At 37.0% G+C, this 22,213-nt stretch overlaps 1 protein-coding gene across 1 annotated transcript in view; it reads right to left on the reverse strand.

Moving 5' to 3' along the window:
* Nucleotides 1-18,438, reverse strand: part of lhx1a (LIM homeobox 1a) — a 75,003-nt gene extending 56,565 nt beyond the window's left edge. The window contains exons 1-2 of the mRNA XM_073922738.1: nt 18,306-18,438; nt 16,923-17,011 (exon numbers count right to left, since the gene is read on the reverse strand). Coding sequence (XP_073778839.1) covers nt 16,923-16,933 — 11 coding nt within the window. The 5' untranslated portion in view covers nt 16,934-17,011; nt 18,306-18,438. The remainder of the gene's footprint in view (nt 1-16,922; nt 17,012-18,305) is intronic.
* Between the last annotated feature and the right edge of the window lie 3,775 nt (nt 18,439-22,213).

Here is a 22,213-nt window from a genome sequence, read left to right on the forward strand (position 1 = left end):
TTAACCCAATATTGAGATTTATTTAAAAAACATGATATTTTTGAGAAGTTAATCTTGTTTAATTTTAATTTCTACACATTATATCGTAGCAGTGCAATATGGCTGTATATCGTCACTGGTTGGACACTTTTAAAACAAATTAGACTAAAGTATGTGCGATTATTTTTTTGTAATAGAAAATATAGCCTAATACTTATTGATTTATATTATAAAAAAATTGCAGTAGATAATTAATGCCAACTTGCATTTATTTTAGCTTATATATATTTTTTTTCACTTACATTTCAAGTTATGCTTTCAATACATTTGAAACTTTCTAATGCATTAATATGTTATAAAACAGTGTTAACCTAAATTAATAAATGCTACAAACATTGTAAGCACATGATGCTAATGCAGACACAAATTAACCTGTACAATATAGCAATAATATTTTGTAATGTAAGTTTTTTATTTATATTTCAGAGTGATATATTCAATATATTTGAACAGTTTCGTCTGGTTCTCAAATCTCATTGGCTGATAGCCGTGTTCTGCAATAACAGCACTAGTACAGCCTTCTCACCCTTGTGTATTACTCCGCCCACATAAGGTGACAGCAGATCAATAAACTCACTACAGTTTGACAAAAATTGCTGCTGTTGGACAACATAATGTACTTTTGAGGCTTTTTAGGGAAGAATGTAGTTGTTTAGATTGCAACTATGCAGATCATATGAAAGGACAGTGCCTATTTTAAATATTCATAATTTCAGAGATACAACACGTCGGTATCCGTCATACTAGGCAGAGCAAAGACAGTTGATGTTCTACCACAAGATGGCGACAGAGACCGCATAATAAGCCCTTAGAGGAGAAAAACTGAGTATAATTTCAAACTACAGCACTTGTAGCAGAGCGATACAACTGTATATCATCACTGGTGGGACTTTTAAAACAAATTAGACTATAGTGTGAAATCATTTTTTGTAATAAAAAATACAGCTTAATAATTTATATTATTAAAAATCTGCAGTAGATAATGCCATCTTGCATTTATTTTAGCTCTTATTGTTTAACTGAGAACTAGTTTAACTCTAAATATTCAAAAAACATATTTGATATATGTATATAAAAATGTTAATCTAAATCTAAACGCCAAAATCAAAAAATATTGTTTTGTCATCATTCACCTTAGATTTAAACTTAAAGCACAAAATCCCACCAATTAAACCCCACCACCAATTAAAAAAAATCTAAATACACCACTGAAAATCACATTAGCATTAATAGTGTCCGGCGTCTCCATATGGGAGTGCGTGTCGAGAGCCTGTAAAGCCATTTGTTTGGGTTGCGGCAGTGCTCTTCCAGTCTTATGCTCCAAGCGCAGTGATCAGCTACACCTGCTGAGCCAGGACAGGCTCTCTCTGCGGGACGCTCTGCTTAGCACTACCTTACTGAAAAAAAATGACTAACATCTTCAGAAAGGGAGACGAGACAGTGTCCTCTATAGCTGATGAGTTCACCCCAAAATCAGGAATCAGCAGTCGCCCCTTTCAGCCTCTTTACAGTGGGGTCATGACCTCAGCTGAGTGATGGGACAGAAGAATTGGAGTCAACCTAAACGGCTCCCCCATTCATTCGGGGCCCCATCCAAAGGCAGGGCAGGGGCCAGCACCACTGTCACAATCAATTGCAACTGAAGGGACAAATAAAGCAGCCCTCCCCAACTGGCCTGTAATAGCAGTCACTGCAATATCTACATCACCGACTCGATGAGCTGCCATGTGAAAATATTAGGCAGAGAGCCAGTCGAGAAAGAGAGAGAGAGAGAGATGAAGGGGGGAAATCAGGCAATACACAAATTATACAAAAGAGATTCTTGTTGTCTGGCTGGCTGTTTGCCTTGTGAGAGATAAAATAACTAGGCAGGACCATTGAGAAAACTGGGCTCTTCCAATATTTTAGCAAAACTCCAAAACATGTAGATACTGTATACAATTCAATGCACTTTTTAGCTGACATGAATACTGCCTAGAAGCAGTAAATCAACAACAGCTTTTATTCTTTTCTATGTGAATTATCATTACAGGTAGATTATCAGTTACTCAATGGTTTATCCATAGATAAGTCTCTTTATGATTTCCTCATTGCTAAAATTCAATCACAAAAATGGAATTGGTATAACATGGCATGTCATAGTTAATTTTAGATAAATAAAAAGGTGGTGCACAGAGTTCCACTCATCAATGTCGGTTCCAAAGCAGTGGACCAATGAAAAAAAAAAATCAGAGGTGGAGCTAGCGTTGTGAGATTCTGTTTACAGAAGCAAGTTGACCTGACAACTGTTATATTTGACAGCAACATGGTGGAGGAAACCCTATTCCATAAAACCATTCCTCCATTTTAGAAGCAAAGACGCATTTCCTGTCCTATGTTGTTGTACTGCCGTTGACTTTTTTGCCTAGCTCCAGTAGCTGGCACATCTGGACTGACTGTATTAAGCATTGAGTACAAGAACCAGTTTAAGATGAATACACATACCATTACAACTCTAATATGATGGGCAGCCATATACACAATTACGCAATCAAACAAGGCTATGTCAACATGAGCTTTCTCCACCTTCATTTTAAAGGTTCAAGAAACCCTCGAGTACTTTTTTTTGAGATTTTAACAGATTTGTGTGTGTTGAGTATCAGTTAGGACAATGTTAGCACCTGTCAGCTTTGATTGTGGGGAAAACTGGATCATTTTGAGCTTTTGTCAGCTAATTTCAGCTTCCGGGTTTAAAATGATTTTTGGGGCGGGATCAAAATCGTCGACGTAGCACAAAACTGCAAGTGCAAAGATGGCGCGTCGGTTTCTCATTATTATTCATAGCTGAGTTTTCTTATCCTATGAGAAAAGCCTGCTTCTTAATTATTCATTACTGCGCGTGCATTCCGAAGGCAATACAGACCTGCCAGTGGCAAGCTGTGAGATCCTGCCTTGATGAAAAGGATGAAACCGCATCCACGGACCCACGGTACACAGTATTTAGCCGTTCATTAAGGGTCGTATATGTTTGTTTCGATGATTGACGGGGTTTGTTGCATGTTTGTCCCCAAAATGCTGACAGGGCCGATACAGCCAAGCTGTTTGTGTGCAGCAAGCATTTTTGTCAGGAAAGCAGTACGAGAATTGGAGAGTGGTGGACGTTGTCTTTTATCAGGAGTTGGTTCACATTTAGACACATCACCGTGCTGCTATGTTTGCCTAAATCCTCCAGAATACCAGCAGGGTTAATGGTTAAAATAGACAGGGCAAGAGACCTGCTGCACTGAGTCTGCATTCAGACCTGGGGCCTCATGTACGAAGACTTGCGTGGAAATCTTACTAAAACATTGCGTACGCACAAAGCTGTAAATGTGCGTACGCAGAAAAAAATTCAGATGTATGAAACACTGCGTACGCCGAATCTCACGCATATTCTTTTGTACATCTGAATGAACGTGAAACTGAGCGCAACATGCACGAGCACAAAACCCCTCCCTGCCTCCGCCCCCGTATGAATATGCTAATGACTATGCTAATGGCAAAACCCAACGAAAAAGCAATGGCAAAAGCAAGCAAAAAGAGAAACTTTGAACAGAATGTGAATTGGAGGTGCTGCTTTCGGAGGTAGACCGGAGAAAAGCGGTGTTATTTGCAAGTTTGTTCTCCGGAATTAACAACAAAAGAAAAAAAGATTTATAGAGTAGAGTAGAGAATAGAGTGGGAGAGTTTAGCTGATGCGGTCAACACAGTTGGGTCTGAACATTGCACTGAGTGCATTAATAAAAGAAATAGTGTGGTTTATATATCTGTAAAATGTTGCAGGACGCTTAACAGTTTCAGTGGCGCTACTCGTTAGACACATGTTCATGAATTAATACGTTCGAGCATGGACTCGGCTCGAATCCAGCGTCTGATGAACTCTTTCTTCTTTTTTCCCCCGCTTCATATCAGATTTTGCCAACTATTTATCACGAGAAAGACAAGTAGGAATCATCAATAAGTTTGTGCATCAAATTTTATTTGCACATTTATTGAATGGAAATGTTTCTGATTCACGCATGCAAATTCATCTTCAGATAGTGTCTTTATAGCAATGTGCGTGCAGTAGATTGCTCAGATTACATTGGGAAAACAGGCGACTGCTGCAAATTGTGCTTTAATGTTTAGCTAGTCAAATGTATGGTATGGAAACCTTATATACCTGCTGAACCCGTCTCATATACAGCTGCCATTGCAAGGCTCAGACACTTTGTAGAGAGGAATTTAACACAACTGCCTCTAGGAGTCGCCAATGGAAATAAAACAGACACGCACAAAAAATGTGCGTACGCCTGCCAGAAAGCTGCCGTGAAGCTGCGCACATTCCCACGTTCAGTTCATTGTTAGTAAATCCAAACGTAAGCGATTCTGAGCGTGAAACCTGGCGTACGCAAAGTTTTTGTGCGTACGCAGCGTTGTTACATGAGGCCCCTGGAGATTGAGGGAAAAGTGCTGATTTAAGTGCTCTTTATTTTTATTTATTTATTTATTATCTTAACAATTGTATAAATTGTGATTGTGTGTATGAAATTACGAATAATAAATGTAGCAGGGCATTAAATTGTTGTTTATTTCTTTGCATTTTAACTTTGTAAACTATAAAATCATGGGCCTCCTCACGGTTTGTGTTTTGTGAGCCGACACTGGTTCACTTCCCTCATCTTTCCTGCTCTGCTGGCCACGCCCACTCCTGCCTCTGATCGCGGAGCTCTACGCCCATTATGATGCATTTTTTTGTTAAATTCTGAGATAGACCTAAATCGAAAGTGGGGGGTGTCATAGCCCTTTAAAAAAAAAATCTCTGTCCACATGAAAATGCACTGTTAGGTATTGTTAAGGGCATGTCGAACCATTAGGTGGCAACAGAAGCCTTTTATATTGTGTTAAGACCAAAATAACACCAAATGCGAAATAAAGCATTTGCACTAGTAAGTTACATACAAATTCAATGCAAACCTACAAACTGAGGCAAATTACGAGCGTGTGGCCATATTGCAGTGCTACAAGTGTGATATATAGTTCATATATACACTCACCGGCCACTTTAATAGGTACACCTTACTATTACCGGGTTGGAGTTCCTTTTGCCTTCAGAACTGCCTTAATGCAGTAGATAGATTCAACATATATTGCATAGATTCAACAATATTGAATTATATTCCTCTGACTTTTGTCCATAATGACATGACAGCATCATGTCAATATGGTGCAGATGTGGGATGCACATCCATGGTGCGAATCTCCCGTTCCATCCTGAATGTCGCAGCAGAAACCCAGAATAATCAGACCAGGCAACGTTTTCCAATCTTTTTTTGACCAATATTGGTGACGAATTGTAGCCTGTGCGAATTGTAGCCTCAGTTTCCTGTTCTTAGCTGACAGGAGTGGCACCCGGTGTGGTCTTCTGCTGCTGTAGCCCATCCGCCTCAAGGTTGGATGTGTTGTGTGTTCAGAGATGCTCTTCTGCATTGTAACCAATTGTTATTTGAGTAACTGTTGCCTTTCTATCAGCTCAAATCAGTCTGGCCATTCTCCTCTGACCTCTGACATCAACAAGGCATTAGCACCCACAGAACTGCCGCTCACTGGATATTAGGGTTGTAACAATATACCGGTATGACGGTTTACCACGATTTGAACGTGCACGATTATCATACCATGAACAATTGCATATCAACGGTTTTAACCCTTAAAGACCGAGACAGCCGCCCGCGGCTAAAAATAAGTATTGCTCTTAAATGTTTAATAACTTTTGATCCGCTGATCCGATTCATACAATTCAAAGATTGGCATAAAGAAGAGAATCTCAGCTTTCCAGTGCTGTATCACATAACATTCGCGTACTTTTCCGGAATCAGTGCGGTTACGTCATCAACATTTGACAACGCTGATTTGACAAAGAAACGCTCGTCACTGTGTCTCCGGACAAATCAGACATGATACATTGATGCATTGTCCCTCCTCCATGCCCAGATTGGTTCAAACTCGCTATATCACAACCAATAAGCATAGGTTTCGCTTTTGTTTGTGGACCAAGCTTTTTAAACAACACGGAATGAGAGATATGCATACATTTATGCGCGGCTAAATAAAACGCAAAAAAAAAAAGTTTTGCATGAAATAATTCTCATACTAAATACTTTTGCATGCACAGCAGCACAGAAACATGACAAAACAGTGACACAGCAAAGACGAACTGCTGCTCTTGCTGTTTTCAAAAGACGCAAATGAAGATGCAGCTGTTTGTCTGCATTGCAGACAACCATATCCAAATCCATATTCACAGACAACCATATCCATGCTGGCACATAAAACCTAAGGATGTTCCATATTGAATCTAGTTTCGTTATGTAACTATTTATAGTATAGTAAATATTTATATCTATTTTTTACTGAGGATTTGCACCATGTTTATTTGGATTTATTTGGACTTTGAGACATTATTTATTATTTTCTTATTTTTATTTGTTCATTGTAAGTGGTGTTGTTTATAGTAACTAAAAATATATTATTTGGAAAAAGTCAAATTTGCTTCACTGTTCTATTATTTTGTAACATTTGTAACATACCGTATACCGCGAAACCGTCAAACCGTGGTATTGTTTTAGACGATTATCATACCGTGAAAAATTCATACCGTTACAACCCTACTGGATATTTTCTCTTTTTCAGACCATTCTTTGTAAACCCTAAATATGGTTGTGCGTGAAAATCCCAGTAGATCAGCAATTTCTGAAGCATGTCTACATGCCTATGTATTAAGTTGCTGCCATGTGAATGGCTGATAAGAAATTTGTGTTAACGAGCAGTTGGACAGATTTACCTAATAAAATGGCTGGTGAGTATATGTATATATAAATAATTAATGATGACATAAATAATTTTCTCAACCTCCTATGTTTATGTTCAGTTATTTCCCTTTAAAGCCAATGAAAAAACATATTCATTTCCATATAAGTGAAGTTACTGAACCTACAAACAAGAGCTTAAAAAAATGCTCAATTAAGAAAATTTTTGATGGCATTTAGTGTTTTTTTGCATCTGAACTCTTCATATACATGTGTGTGTGTGTGTGTGTGTGCAATTTTTATGAGCCAGTGTTTTATAAAGAGCACTAAGGGAGGGTGGATGTACTAGCACCTTACCCAAGTGTTTGTCTGATTTGTGTGTGTGTGTGTGTGTGTGTGTGTGTGTGTGTGTGTGTGTGTGTGTGTGTGTGTGTGTGTGTGTGTGTGTGTGTGTGTGTGTGTTTGTGTGTGTGTTTGTTGTGTTTTGTGTCTTGGCGGCACCCTCTGGGTCCCAACTGGGCCTTGTGTCACAAACAGATGGGCGCCACACAAAGGACCCCCTCACCTCACCAAGCTGGTCCCCGGCATGCCTGATTAAACCCTAATACCAAAGTTAGAATTGATACAGTGACTCGGTGGTGATTCAATTAGGGCAGTGGGCATGAGTGAAGCTGTACAAAAGAGATGGGGTAGTTACAAAGTCATTCTAGTTTGATTATTATTGCATCCAGCACGTGGAAGCAGAAAATTACAGACTCATGAGTTGGGTGACTTGATATCCTCAGGGGCCGTATCAGACTCGCATTCGTGCTGGATGTCACAGTTGACAAAAATCACAGAGCCTCTACTGACTTTGGCATTGCCAAGTTAGTCCCTAATGGGGGAAGAGCTTCATAGGCAAAATCAAAGCAGTGCATTAGGAAAAACTCTAGGTAGACATCTTTCAACTGTAAAACCAAGAATGGGTAATTATTTGTCTGACAAATCAACAAATGGAAGAACTTATGATAAAAAATAGATAAATATAGAATAAAATATCCACAATAAAACATGAAGACTTTGAGAGTTTATTACTTTAAAATTTCTACAATATACTAACCATAAACAAAATCTACAGTAAATTTTCAAAATAAAAAATAAATTTATTTTGAGTCTAATGAAGTCTAATATTTTGTTAAATGTACTTTGACTTTTCATTTTACTTTTACTATAGAAATCACAATTTTTGAATTGCTGCATTTCAGTACATAATTTCCTCACAATTTCTACAAATTTTACCCTGACTGGTAAAATGTTTGACTAATTTCAAAAAGTGAATATATAATAATAATTATACTAATAAAATTAATTGAGTTATAATATTTTATTTTACTTAATTTTTCTAATTCTGCAGAACTCCCAGTTCTAAAAATGTTGTTTGCAGTGGTGTAAAGTAACAAATTACAAACACTCAAACTACTGTTATTAAGTAGTTTTTCTCAGGAATTGTAATTTACCAAGTAGTTTTAAAAATACTTTTACTTTCCCTTGAGTACATTTTTAATGATGTATCGATGCTTTTCCTCCACTTCTTTCCTTCATCCTGCATTCACAATTTTTTCTTGTCTTTGGGATTAGAAAAATTAGTCCTGTGATTCCTGTCCCATTAAATCGCACAGTTTATAATTGCAGCAAACTGTTTGCAAGCGTTAAAAAGTGTCCAAGAAAATCTTTACACTCATTGACCCAGAGACTGTTCAGAAGAATGCCACCGATCAGAAGATGACAGATGCTTACTGTATGATGACTGAAATGGCCTTAAACACCCAGCAGGCACAAGAAGTCAACATGACCGATTGTGAGATTGACATTGTACCCCAACATTGTGGGGACGTTGCATTTTGTTTGGAAATGAAAATCATTTTGATGTCAGAACCCAACATCAGGCCGATGCAATGTATGTAATATCAATATAACGTTAGTTTAAGATGTTTTCTCGAAGTTGGATTTTGGTCACTTTTTAACGCAACATAAAATCAACCAAATATCAACGTCATTTGATGTTATTATTGGATAAATAAATAAATAAAAAATGTAAATAATAAAAAACTAAATAAAAATTACAGAGTAAGAATGTTTTATTAATTTAATCTAAGCACGAAAAAGTATGAATAATAAATAAACAATAAACACAAAAAAACTCCAATAAAGCAGATTTCCACACACAGAGCCAGACCACCTACAAGCAAGTGTTGCTAACATCTCTCCTCTGATATTAGTCTATGTGATTTAAGATTCCTCTGATGATGATAATCAATACAGCAATGCAACTGGCAATGATGTATGCACTAAGCAGAAGTGCATTAGTCAGGACGACACCGCACTGTGGGTATCGACAGCAGGGAGCCAATACGACACGAGTGAGGACAGATAGACGTATTGCTATACACAGAACAACATGGAGATACAGAGATCTCAGATGCCCAGCTCAGACAGTCAGCACTTTATCTACAAGTCCCTTTGAATGACAGAGCCAAACCGCAACCTGCACTCCTGCAGTTTTTTTTACTGCATTAACAAAAGACAGCCTTTTCTGTAGCATTAGATGTTTAGCATCCAGCTAGTTCAGTGGCGGCTTTAGACATATTTGAGAGAATTTGTTTTTTCATTAATCTTCATTAGCATTATATTAATTTTGCAATGCATGGAATGTTCAAAAAATGTATATTTAAAATAAAATAAAATAAAGATAAAATAAATAAATGAACAAATTAATTAATTATAAATAAAATAAAAAACTAATAAAATTAATTAATAAAAATGTAATAAATAAAAAAATACATACATAAAATAGAATAAAATTAAATAAATAAACAAATAAATAAAATAAAACTGGTATTATGTATGCATTTATTCTTGATAAGGTAGCTGGCATATGTATCCCCCAAAATCACACCTCTTAATCTACATTTGGGAATTGTATGTTCATGTGTGTGTGTGTGTGTGTGTGTGTGTGTGTGTGTGTGTGTGTGTCCATGTGGAAGAACTGGGGAAGCCTCTTATCTCTCAATGTTCATTTCTCACTCACTACCTCTCTATCTTTGTCTGGTCTTGCTGATATGCTAATCGGTGTGTAAGTATATCCTGTCAAATAATTATGCCACATTAATACTATTCTCATCTCTGTATAATTTGTGCATATGCATAATCGTATTTAGTTTTTTTCCTCAAAATGTGAGAACTAGAAAAGATAGTCTTACCTTGGGCAATTTAATCAGTGATGATTGAATATCAGACACTTTTGAACATGATAAAGTCCTGTGCAGCACAAACAAAGTTTTTCAGATTGGCTTTGATTGCTTGTCATGTTTTTTGTTTATTTCCTTGATTTCTTTTATATAAAATTAGTTTTTGACATATACTTTTTTTTTTCAAATTAAATGTTTGAAGTAAAAAAAAAAACTAATTGCTAATTTTCCATCCAACAAAGTAACTGAAAAAATGAGCCAATCACTTTAATTCCAGTTGTATAAATGCTTTACATAATAAATTATGTCGCAATGACATTTAGAAATGTAATAAAGAGCATGACTATGATGGCAACAGAGTGTGAAACCACGGAAATTACCAACAAGATCAATTAAAAGTTCAACTGAAAGAGTATCATTTCCTATGGAACTTTTGGAGCTAACAATTAACATTGAATATAAATAAAAAGGATCACAAACACTTCGAAATTATATATTTTACACCAGGTGATTATGTAAGTCAACTGTAGGAAATATAGTCACCAGTTCTGTTGCTCAAAAACACATTTGTTGAAGACATCTGTTTGCTTTAATTCAACTTAACAGCCTCTTACCCATGATGATGTGCAGAAAATTACACCAATCAGAGGGTTGTATTGAAAAACACAAAGGGCCCCATACACCCGGCGCAATGTGGCGCAAGGCGCGGCGCAATACTCTTTTGGTACTTTTAGCTCGGCGCAAGGGTCATTTTGAGGTGTTGAGCCACGCTGTTTAAATAGCAAATGCATTTGCGCTAAAATGTGCGCCCATAGGCGTTCTGGTCTAAAAAAGCAGGCGTGTTTTGGCGCGTTGCTATTTTGAGAAACTGTAAATAGTCTGTTCTTTAGACCAGAACAAAGTCAGTCTAATGTCTGGCGCAAAGTGCGCCTGGCTTACACAATACAAACAAGATGCAGAGCAATATGCAAATATCTTTACATATGGAAAATATAAAATATCTTAAGGATATATATATATATATATATATATATATATATATATATATATATATATATATATATATATATATATATATATATATATATGAATTTAAAAATAGTTTTGAAACAAATATTTGCGCTTAACAAACAAAATTAATTATTTATAGGCTAATTGATGTCTGTGCATAAAGGTTTCCCTATCCACGAGAGCAAAAGCGAAAGTGAACTTACTTTACATCAAAATGCGCTTATGGAGCGACGCAGCTGGCTCTTAAAGGGAATGGGAGATGAGGCTCTAATTGGTTTATTCTCAAAACACACCTATAACTCATTAAGAAAATAAACTCAACCCTTTTAGACCATTTAATTTAATTTAAATTAGCAAAAATGCGTCCTGACATGCCCTGAAAGCGTTTGCGCCCTGCGTTTTGTGATCTGCGCATGGACCGTCAAAATAGAGCCCAAAAAGAGAACATTATCTCTGCTATAATGACAATAAAAAATTCATATTGGAAAATTGGGGGGGGGGGGGGGGGGTGATTTCCAAGAAGGCGGTCACCAACAAATATATTGTGGACCCAAGTTTGTCTGTTTTTTTGCTGCACAAACTATATAGCTGTGACAAGGTATATACTAAAAATCATTTGTAAGTCAAAAACTCACATAAGCAGCTGTATCAATGTAACATCTGGAACGTTAAGAATTGGCAGAACACTTTTTTCCCCTGTGAAATCATATAGCTTCTTGAGGTCAACCTTAATATTTCCACTAGGTTTGGGCAATGTCGACCAATTTGGCATCAAACAATGTCTAATGTGAAACATCGCGATGGACAATAGAATCGTCATCGTAGGTGGGAGGGAATTAATTATTTGTAGCCTATCGTTTCAACTACCTGACCCGCAGGGTCTTTGTTTTACCCATAACCAAATCATAAATAAATAAAGATAAGTTACACATAAATTCCCACCTGTCAATCACCACGGGACTCTGGCATGAATAGGCAGAGTGATCTGCGTCGTTAAAATGGCCTCGACAAACTTGATTAGAAAAAAGTGCACAACCAACAGGAACCAACCAACAGTATCTGAGGTTTTCGCAAAAATTACTAAGTACAAGTCTGAAAGCGAAAGATTAAAGCAGTGTACTGATGCTGTGACACGTTACCTGATAGATTCAAAAGATAGAAAAGTCGTTAGGTAGAGACAAGATTAATTAAATAACATGTTTAACAACTATAGTGAGACGTGATCCAATGGTACATCCTTAATAAATTGTCCTATGTGCATTGCTCTCTGGGGTTTTGTGCTCAAAGCACCCGCTGACTGCCTGGAGCTCAGAGTCAGATGTGCGCATAGTCTACACTGCAGCCCATGACAGAGTGTGTGTGTTTGTATGCGTGTGTGGTCACGTGATGTGCGTTTTCAGCAGTATAGTGTGAAAGGAGGGCTTTTCAGAAATGCTAAATAAAACGCCATTGTAGACGTGAATCGTTTTCATTCTAAAATGCCATTTTAAAACTAAGGCGTATTAGTGTTAATGGGGCCGTATGTATTTTTTGCGAGCAGGTTGCTGCTGCGACAGGGCGGAGGATTAGCATCATGATGTCTATCAGCCATCGACGATAGACGATAGCATCATCCATCGACCCAACCCTAATTCCCACCTCAGACATCTTGAATGTGGCATTAGACCATACTCTGAAATAGGAGCTAACTTAATCCCATCAACGGGTAAACTAAAATAATTTCTAGTCCCTGAAGTGCAAACCCCCTAAAAGGGAGCACTTTTGCCAATACGTATATGAACTACGAAAATGCCTCTTAAGGATCAATTTTAATCATTAATTTAAAACAGGATGTATTTCAAGCAAAGAAACCGTTTAACATACTTGATGAACTAAGATCCCTCAAGCCCTCCCAGAAATCTAAGCATGACTCTGTTGAAGAAAGGAGTTTATATATGTGGACATTATGCACAAAGAAAAACGTCAGACCTGACTCAGTGCAGGTCACGTTAGGATGAGCCACTCAAGGAAATGACAAGTGTGGAAGATAATGGTGCGAGCGGCTCACCAAAAAGGCATTCATCTTTGTTGCTTTTGTAAGGCAGGGCAAGCCAAGGTCAGCAGCTGAGTGAAGCTTCGTTGCGAGTAGGCGGATTCACAAAACAGCAGACTGGACAAGAGGCCACGTGTCGCTGGCAGGATTAACAATGGTCATTTCACAGAGGAGCAGCCCTTTCTCTTCTACGTTTGTCACGAACCCCCACAAAACCCTCTAGCCACTTAGGGCCTGCCCTCTCCTTGACATTTGACCCCTGACTGCTCACAGGTGCTGGCCTACGTGCATACAACACGCACATATTCAGGTCTCTGACACCAGAAAGAATGAGGTGCAGAAACCTTTCTCCATGGCCCCAAACACCCTCAAGTCTCTACCCATGACCTACCTCTTTCACCTTCTCGAATGCTAGGAGAAAAATGAGAGCAGCTCATGTTAGGAAACACTTTCAATTTGTCTCTGGGTAATATGCGAGGTATTGCATTAAAGACAAATAGCATCCCCTTTCGTTTCCTTTATCACTGTCAAGGCAATTAATAGGCCAAGGACCCTTTTACTGGGTTAGCAGACAGAGGGCAAGGCAAGAAGCTCTCATGGAGAAGGCCAACACGTCCTACAGTTTCTCATCAACACCATCAGAATGCATAGAGGTGAGGGGATTCATTTTTTAGACATGATTTATCTATCATCTATTATTGTACAGATAGTCATTATGGGTTTATACTGTACTAAATGAGAGTTAGAAGCAGGTCAAAACAACATATGTGAATGTTGTTCACATTTCTGAAGAATGTTAATTTTTTTACGGAATCAATCTAGTTTTGATGGAAACATTGTATGTGGAAACTTTTTTTGTTTTTGTCTTGCGTTTACATTACTTTTACATCTGAATAGCCAAAATTACAAGTTTCAGTCTTTTAAATGCGATTAATCGCGAAAAAAAAAAAAAAAGTGCAACTAATTCGTAATTCGATTTTTTTTAAACTATTGACAGCACTAGTTTAGAAATATTCAGAAATTAAAAACAAATTTTTCTCTAGAGCAAACAGTAGTGACTTATGGTTTTAGTTATCCACTGGTGCCTTTGTGATGTTTTCTTTTATGGTGTAACAGCTGCAAACAACTCTGAAATTGTACTTTACTGTTGCTAGCTACTATATTGATTGTCACTGGAAATACTTTTAGTTGACTTTTTAGCAAGACACTCATATGGCTGTCTGTGGTGCTTTTTTCAATAGTATCTGGATGCAGCCTTTATAATGCAAGCTGAGATTGCATCTCTCAGAGACGCAATATCAAACGCAATGCACTCAATGAAGCTAGTGACGTCACTGTGATGGGTAGGGTTAGGGCTGGGGTTAGCCCATTCAAAAGCATTGCATGCAGCTCATATTGCATCTGCATTGAGTCTGCAGCCAGACTTTAAAAGCAAAATATTCCAATATTGCACACAGACGGCAGTCACGCATTTGCTATGGGTGGGGGAAATTCTATATAATCTATATATATATATATATATATATATATATATATATATATATATATATATATATATATATATATATATATATATATATATATATTTCATATCGCAGCCTTTTGCAATTAGCTAATCGCAACATTTAAATTGCAATTGCGATTCGATTTCAATTATTTGCACAGCCCTAGTGTGTGATATTGTTCACTTGCAATATTGAATCTTTAGATTCTTTAACCTATAGAATGATTTATACATTTTTCATTAACATTACAGTTACTGTCAGTGAAGTAAATGGAATTTTAGCAGCAAAAACCACCATCAAATGGTAAAATGTAATAAATGAACACAGTGGACATGAAAACTTCACAATTTTCTGAAATTTTATCAAGCTTTTGATAAAAACATATAAGCAGTCATTTTTCAATTTGATGATCAATATTGTATTTATCCCTCGCACTGTTTTCTTACTCCTTTCTTATCTTATATAAAGGCTTTTATAAAAACACTTCAGTTTAAATTTGGTGTCATAGTGGACACAATAAAAAGATGTTAAAAAAGAAGCCCTGTCAGTGTAAAAATGTGTTTTATTCATACCTAGGGACATTATTCAGTGTCAGCTATGAACAAAATATTACCTATTTTTCATTAGCGGAGTTAGTCAAGGACATCGTCAAACCTGTATTCATTTCTCTGTATCACTGTCCATAAGGCATTATTATATCATGACAACTAAACAAAAGCACTGCCGTGCTTGTCTCCATGATGCTTTTCAGTGCTTTGTAACTGCTTATGTTGGAGAAAAATACATGAAGAGTTGTCAGGATCTTCCTCATTTTTTTGCACAAATTTGATTTCGAGGAAGTGGACGTTTGCGTGTAAGTGTGTGTAACAAAACGATAAGAGAGGCTGGATCTGATACAGGATGATAAAACACTTTGCTGATGTCGGGGTGGATTTTTGCATTTCACAGGGGAGGAATTGGATGTTATCTGTGTCAGGGGAACATTTTTCCCCTGGAGGCTGCCCTGGGGCCAGAGCCTTTCCCTGCTCACCCACAGACACACTGCTAATCTCTCTGTATTACTCAACAACATGCGGACAGTTTTGTGAAAAATAAACAAATGGCAATGCAATGTAAATTTCACTGCATATAAAATAGGCCATTGTAAAATAAAAAAATAAAAAAATAAATAAATATATATATAAATGTTTCCATCCCCTTTTTTTATCAGAAAATATAGGCAATATATTTTGGTGTATTTAAACAAGTTTTGTAATACCTAACATCTAACATTTTTAAGAACAAAAAGATATGTGTAAATTCAAAACAGTTTATGTGAAAAAAACACAAAATTTTAACAAAATTGTTGATTTTTTTCATGCTTCTCTTGATTTTTTCTGTTTCTCAAAATTTTATTCAATCTTTTCCTCCAACAAATAATTTTTTTTGTTAAATTAGTACCAGTTTTGGCTTTGAAACTGAATAATCTAATGTATAAGCACACATATATTATTGTAAAAAGCATCCCATAGAAAATATTAATTTAATAGAAATATCTGAAAGGGGTGTAAGATCTGTGTCAGGGCTATGATTGGTCAACAATGCAAAATGCATTGTTCAAAACATACAAACTTCCATACAACAACTATAAATTAATTTAGCGCTGGAAACATTAACGGCTGCTCAAAGCAGTTAGGCTGGGCCAAAGGGCAGGTGAGGTTTGGGTCTGTGAGCGTATGTGAGGTGGATTGAAGGACAGAGAGAGAGACTCAGGTCTCCTTGGCTGTGTGCCTTTCAGCTACCCAAGCCTGATCTCTGACGGCTGCCCGGCTACTTTACATGTCTCATTTGAATATATTGATTGGGCCATCTGTAAGCCATTTATCTCTTTCAAAGAACCGTTAGAACAAGCCACCCCTCCTTCCTTCCCGCCCACCCTGTGTCTCCTCTCACATTTACACACGTACACGCACGAATGCTTGCACACACACACACACACACACACACACACACACACACACACACACACACACACACACACACACACACACACACGCACACATACGCATGCATGGACACATGCCTCCCCCACCTTTAGATACACACAAGTGAACACATATGTGCATCTAAACAAAGCCACAACTCCAACCTGCTAATGTACAGATGACAATAATAGAGACACAATATGCAAAAAAAATCCATACATAACAGCTGACAGGAGCTTTATCTACTCAAAACTGTCATTCATGGGTCTCTGAGTGGAGTTTTCCCTTAGAACAGACTGATGTAGGACCATGGACAGCAATGCTAACGCCGGACTCACCTCAGCAACATGCAGGACAAAGTCAGGTCACTCTGTGGCAGTCTTAGTAATTCCTCCTCCTGACTCCAAGGCAGCTTTTTTTCTGATATCTGGAATAACAAGCAGTGGCGTTGATATTCAACTAAACCTACTTAGAACTATTATCTTAGTTAGTTAAAAATTTATATTAAATAAAATTAACTTTTGAGATTAAAATTTAAAAACTTAAAGGTGAATTAAATCAGTAAAATAACGGAAAATTTTTACATACTAAAAGTAAATAGTATAGTACTGAAACAAGAGGTGTGAGTAAACAGTGAGTAAATTTTAATATTTGAGTAAACTGTCCCTTTAGTGCTGTGACTGTGTGAAAATTTTAACATTTCAGAGCATTGCAGAGTATTGCTGATTATTCATTATCTGTAGCTGAATAGTGAATACCTGAAAACTATAATTCACTTTAATCTTTATTATATTTTATTTATATATGCTTGCAATTTATATATATATATAGATATATATATATATATAGATTATATATATATATATATATATATATATATATATATATATATATATATATATATATATATATATATATATATATATAGATTATATATATAGAGAGAGATTCACTCCTCTACAAAATCCCCCTCAATCAATCCAAATAAACCTGTTTAATCATCTGGTGAAACTGTATTCGCGCTATATATATTACATAAATACAAATTATCTTAATGTCAGACTTTTCCAATATCGCACATCCCTAATTCAAGTATACAGGTATTTGTTAAACTAATTTCCATGACGTTTTTCTGTTTTTCCAAAACTTTTCCAGGCATGGAAAATGCTTTGTCAAAATTCCATGACTTTTCCAGGTTTTACATGACTGTATCTATGAACCCTGCAGATGGATAGAATGTGACCAGATTACTTAAAACTACTTATTAATAAACAAAAAATAAATAGCTTTTATCTTATCTACTAAAGACTGAAATCTCAGATTTGTATCATTCAAAAATACTAAAAACGTAAAATTAAATCAGCAATAAAGTACTGTAAGTGTATAAACACAAGTTCACATCAACATCAGACTTTAGTTCTATTAAAGGGTCATTTGAAATCAGGGGCAATAAAAACTAATAAGAATTATAGCAAACTATAAACTGCAAACAATAACAAAAAAGACATTTTAAAATGGTGTGCAAGCTCTAAAATTCTGTAATATCGTGTCAAAAGTACAATCGGTTATAGCTCTAGATGTTGTATTAATGATCATTATTGTTGATAAATGAATACACAAACACGTTTATGTGATGTTGAAACGGCACAAACACTATCTGGCTAATATACTCAGACAAAACGTGTTGCTCTGTGAGATAACATTGTAGCAGTGCAGCATACCGAGTGTTGTGTCCATTGTAATCACTGAAGCTGCGACAATAATCTTACGGTGCTGTTTAACGAGATAATTGACCACTACCAGTGCGAAAAATGCAACGAGCGCTCCTAAACGTTAGCATTTTCAGCGGTTACTAATCTAAATGATCTGATTGGCTACTTTGTTCAAAAGCTCAACAAGTGGGCGTGTGATTGGTTAAAAGGGTCAGCGTTGTGCAAAACGAAATTTGTTAAGCAATTTGTTATTTTTAAAGGGGTAGTTCATTTTTTTAACACCAGAGAAGGTATTTTGGAAAACATTTATTGACATCCATGAGAAAAAACTATGAAAGTTGGAGGTTACAGGTTTCAGGTTTTAAGTTGTAGTTGTTCAAGTTGTGTTTCGTGTTTTTTCCCCCCACATTTTTAAGCATTTTAGCATTTTGTAGGTTTTAAGATTTAAAAAAAAGTATAAAGAAGAGCTCTCTGTTTTTGTTTTTGTTTTGTTTTTTGCATAGGTGAAGCCTGCTAAGCCTTATATTTAATAATATTGTATTATATTATTTTATATACCTTCACAACTTTCATAACATTATACAGCAAATGGAGTGAAAGGCAAGGTTGAACCATCCCATTGTACAGAGGTGCAGGGACCCATCTGCAAGCAGCTGATATTATTTTGCGATACCCAAGCTCAGTGAATAAAGCAATTGTATCAATTTGCCTATCTAAGCCATGTGAAAACCTCTTGTTACAGCGGACTAGACACCAGACATTCTGTTCTGGCTTATTTTGGCCTGTCTATGCTTCTACATCATCCCCATGTGCAGTGGAATCGGCTGATACAGCATTATCCCGACTGGCCAGATGCCATTTCCATGCACACACATTGGGAGGATCTGGTCTCATCAGGTGATGTTGGTGATGGCAACAATCATGGTGGTTTCTCACAGTGTCATTTGAATTTTTACGAGTCAAGCAGAGCTGACGGTGACCTTTCTGTGGTGCGTAAGTGCAGGCCCAGCAGATGGTGGAAAATTGGACGGACTGTCTGGGCCATACGGAGCATATGCAGTGAGTTTGTGGAGTCTCTGCGTAGCATGGCAGAACCCGGGACGTGGACGGCCGCCCGGTGAGACTGGCACAGCTTGCTGACATTGGCACGGTGCAAAGGTACAGCACGCCACCCTCCGAGCACCTCTCTTCCTTCTTATCCCTCGTTCAAACACAACCCCAATAGACTGAACAAAACGAAGAGGTACTTAACCCTGTGCTAATCACATTTAGAGAGACAATGAGACTGAGAGCTTGTTCATAGCTGGGACTTTAATCTAGGTTAACCTGAGGACTGGAATTCGCAGTGCGTTGTAACAAACCCAGTCCAATTTGGTGTAGGTGATTAAAATCAAGCCAGTATGTTCAACTGTATGGTGCAGAGAGTATGAGGCAATAACTTTTAAATTACTATTTTTGATGGTTTGATATTTTTAATAGTAGGTTTGTATTGTAAAATGTAATTAAAATAACTGTTGTCTATTTTATTATATTTTAAAATATATTTTGAATTTTATTCCAAATGATATAGTCATAGCTCAGTTGGAGGTTTACATTTTTTGTTGTAAACCTCCTAACCATCTCTAATCATTTTTTTTGACATCTCTAAAATATCATTAAACTTATCTAGTTTTTAAACAGGCTTTAATATGTTGGTCCTTTATATTTTATTATTATATTTTTTCTCCTCATACCTATTTTATTTGGAACGATAAAAATATTACATATAAAAATAAAACTCTTTTTTTTTAAATAACTTTTTATATAAACAGCTTTTGGCTGCACAGTGGCGCAGTGGGTAGCATGTTCGCCTCACAGCAAGAAAGTTGCTGGTTCAATCCTCGGCTGGGTCAGTTGACATTTCTGTGTGGAGTTTGCATGTTCTCCCTGTGTTCGCATGGGTTTCCTTCAGGTGCTGCAGTGCTGTGCAGGTGAATTTGGATATATGGATGTTTTCCAGTGATGGATTGCAGCTAGAAGGGTATCCGCTGCATAAAACATATGCTGGATAAGTTGGCGGTTCATTCCACTGTGCTGACCCCAGATTAATAAAGGGACTATGTGGAAAAGAATGAATGAATGAATGATAAACAGCTTTTAGATGACTGTGGTGTCTCTTTCTCATATGAAAAATGTATGCATTAGTTTTCTTTTCCAGTTCTCCCCAAAGAATATGCCCATGCTTTTGGTGCAACAACTGATTATGTTATACCTTTAGTGAAATCTGGCCCTAAAGGTTCTTTAGATTCTTTTATTTCTTACAACACAAACTTTTTGTTGACCAAAGTTCTATGTCAGCTCAGTTATTAATAGTTCTCGGATCTCTTTACCTGCTTGCAGAGGTTTTTGGAATAATACCTTTGGTGACATAGATTGTGAAATAGGCATGGGTCGGTATAAGATTCTGACTGTATGATAACCTTAAATAAAAATATCACGGGTTCACTGTATCATGGTATTGTGATTATTGTTCTAAAGTATATTCTTTTTAAATGTCTGGGCAAATAAACAAAAAAAAAGTTCCCTTTTGGAAACAATATATTTGATTTTTTGAAAGATTTGAAACATTTTGGAACAGTAAACATGTCAGGCTAAATAATGAATATGAATAATTGTCTTCTGCTGTCTTCATTTGTTTCAAAAACACAGATTTCTTTACAATTCAAAACAGCATGTTTGGATATCTTTTCTGTAGGAGATACTGTTAATACTGATAATTTTTTACAAAATTATCAAAAATTACTGTGGTGTGTCCAAATCATACTAAATTGTACCAATTCATATAAATGAACTACTATAATTGTCTAATAGAGAAAAATAGTTATGAATTGCCATGAGGTTTTGTTGGATTCTGCATGTGCTGACCAACATGTTTTAAAGTCACTACTGTCTGAGCTGTTTTTTAAACATATCAACGCTATTGACACTGGATAGTTTTGTGTTGTTAAAATTTTCCTAATTGAACCACACCTTTAGATTATAATTTCAAAATTCAAAATGTGTTGCAGATGAAACTGAGCAATATAACCCCTTTGCATTGTATGATATATGCTAAAGGAGGTAGCTGTGTCCATTCCTGTTGTCATGGCAACCATTTGAGTGACAGCTGCTCTGACTGCTGTGTTCATACAGCCAACTTTAGATCTGCAAGCATCTTATTGTACTGTGTCCTTCTTCCCCATCACTCTGCATCACCAGTGCTCTGTCTTACTCCCAGATAGCATTCCTTTTTTTCTTTCTTTTCACCCCCCCCCCCCCCCCCTTCAGATGTCAGCATCTGTACACAATTCCTGCGCTGCAAATCCTTCAACTGGATGGATGAACGTCCACAGCCCATTCATCATCGCTCTTATCCCCTGCCCTCACCGCTGTTTTTACATCATTCTGTAGTCAACTTGACAAGTGATGTCCCAGTCTCTTTTCTCTCTTTTTTCTCTTCCTCTTTGCCTTCTCCCCACCCTCTGTCCATATCTCTGTCCATTCCTTTCCCATCTCCACCCTGCACCACTGGGACCAGTGCGGCACCGTCCGCTCAGGCCGTAAAAGCCCTATAAAAAGCTAACACGCTGAAGAAAGGGTAATGATGAAATTTAACTGCTTGCCTTGGCGCACCTGGGGTCCGGTGTGGCCCGGGGCCTTAAATCGCTTCCCCCTTCACTGCCACCGGAGGGCCCAGTGCACTGAACCAGAACTGCCCCGCCGAGGTCAATGCCACTGCAGAGAGGGAGAGTTATTTCGTTTTAAAGATGTGATATAGATTTTGTGGGATCTCATTTGAGGCTGAATAAAAGAGCTGGCCAGAGGAAGTTTGAAATATGGTGGAGGAGAGAATCTCCCAGAGAAGGACAGCAACTATGGTGCTGTTTAACCTGCAGTGG

This window comes from Danio rerio, chromosome 15, assembly GCF_049306965.1.
Source record: "Danio rerio strain Tuebingen ecotype United States chromosome 15, GRCz12tu, whole genome shotgun sequence".
In the NCBI taxonomy this organism is placed as follows: domain Eukaryota; kingdom Metazoa; phylum Chordata; class Actinopteri; order Cypriniformes; family Danionidae; genus Danio; species Danio rerio.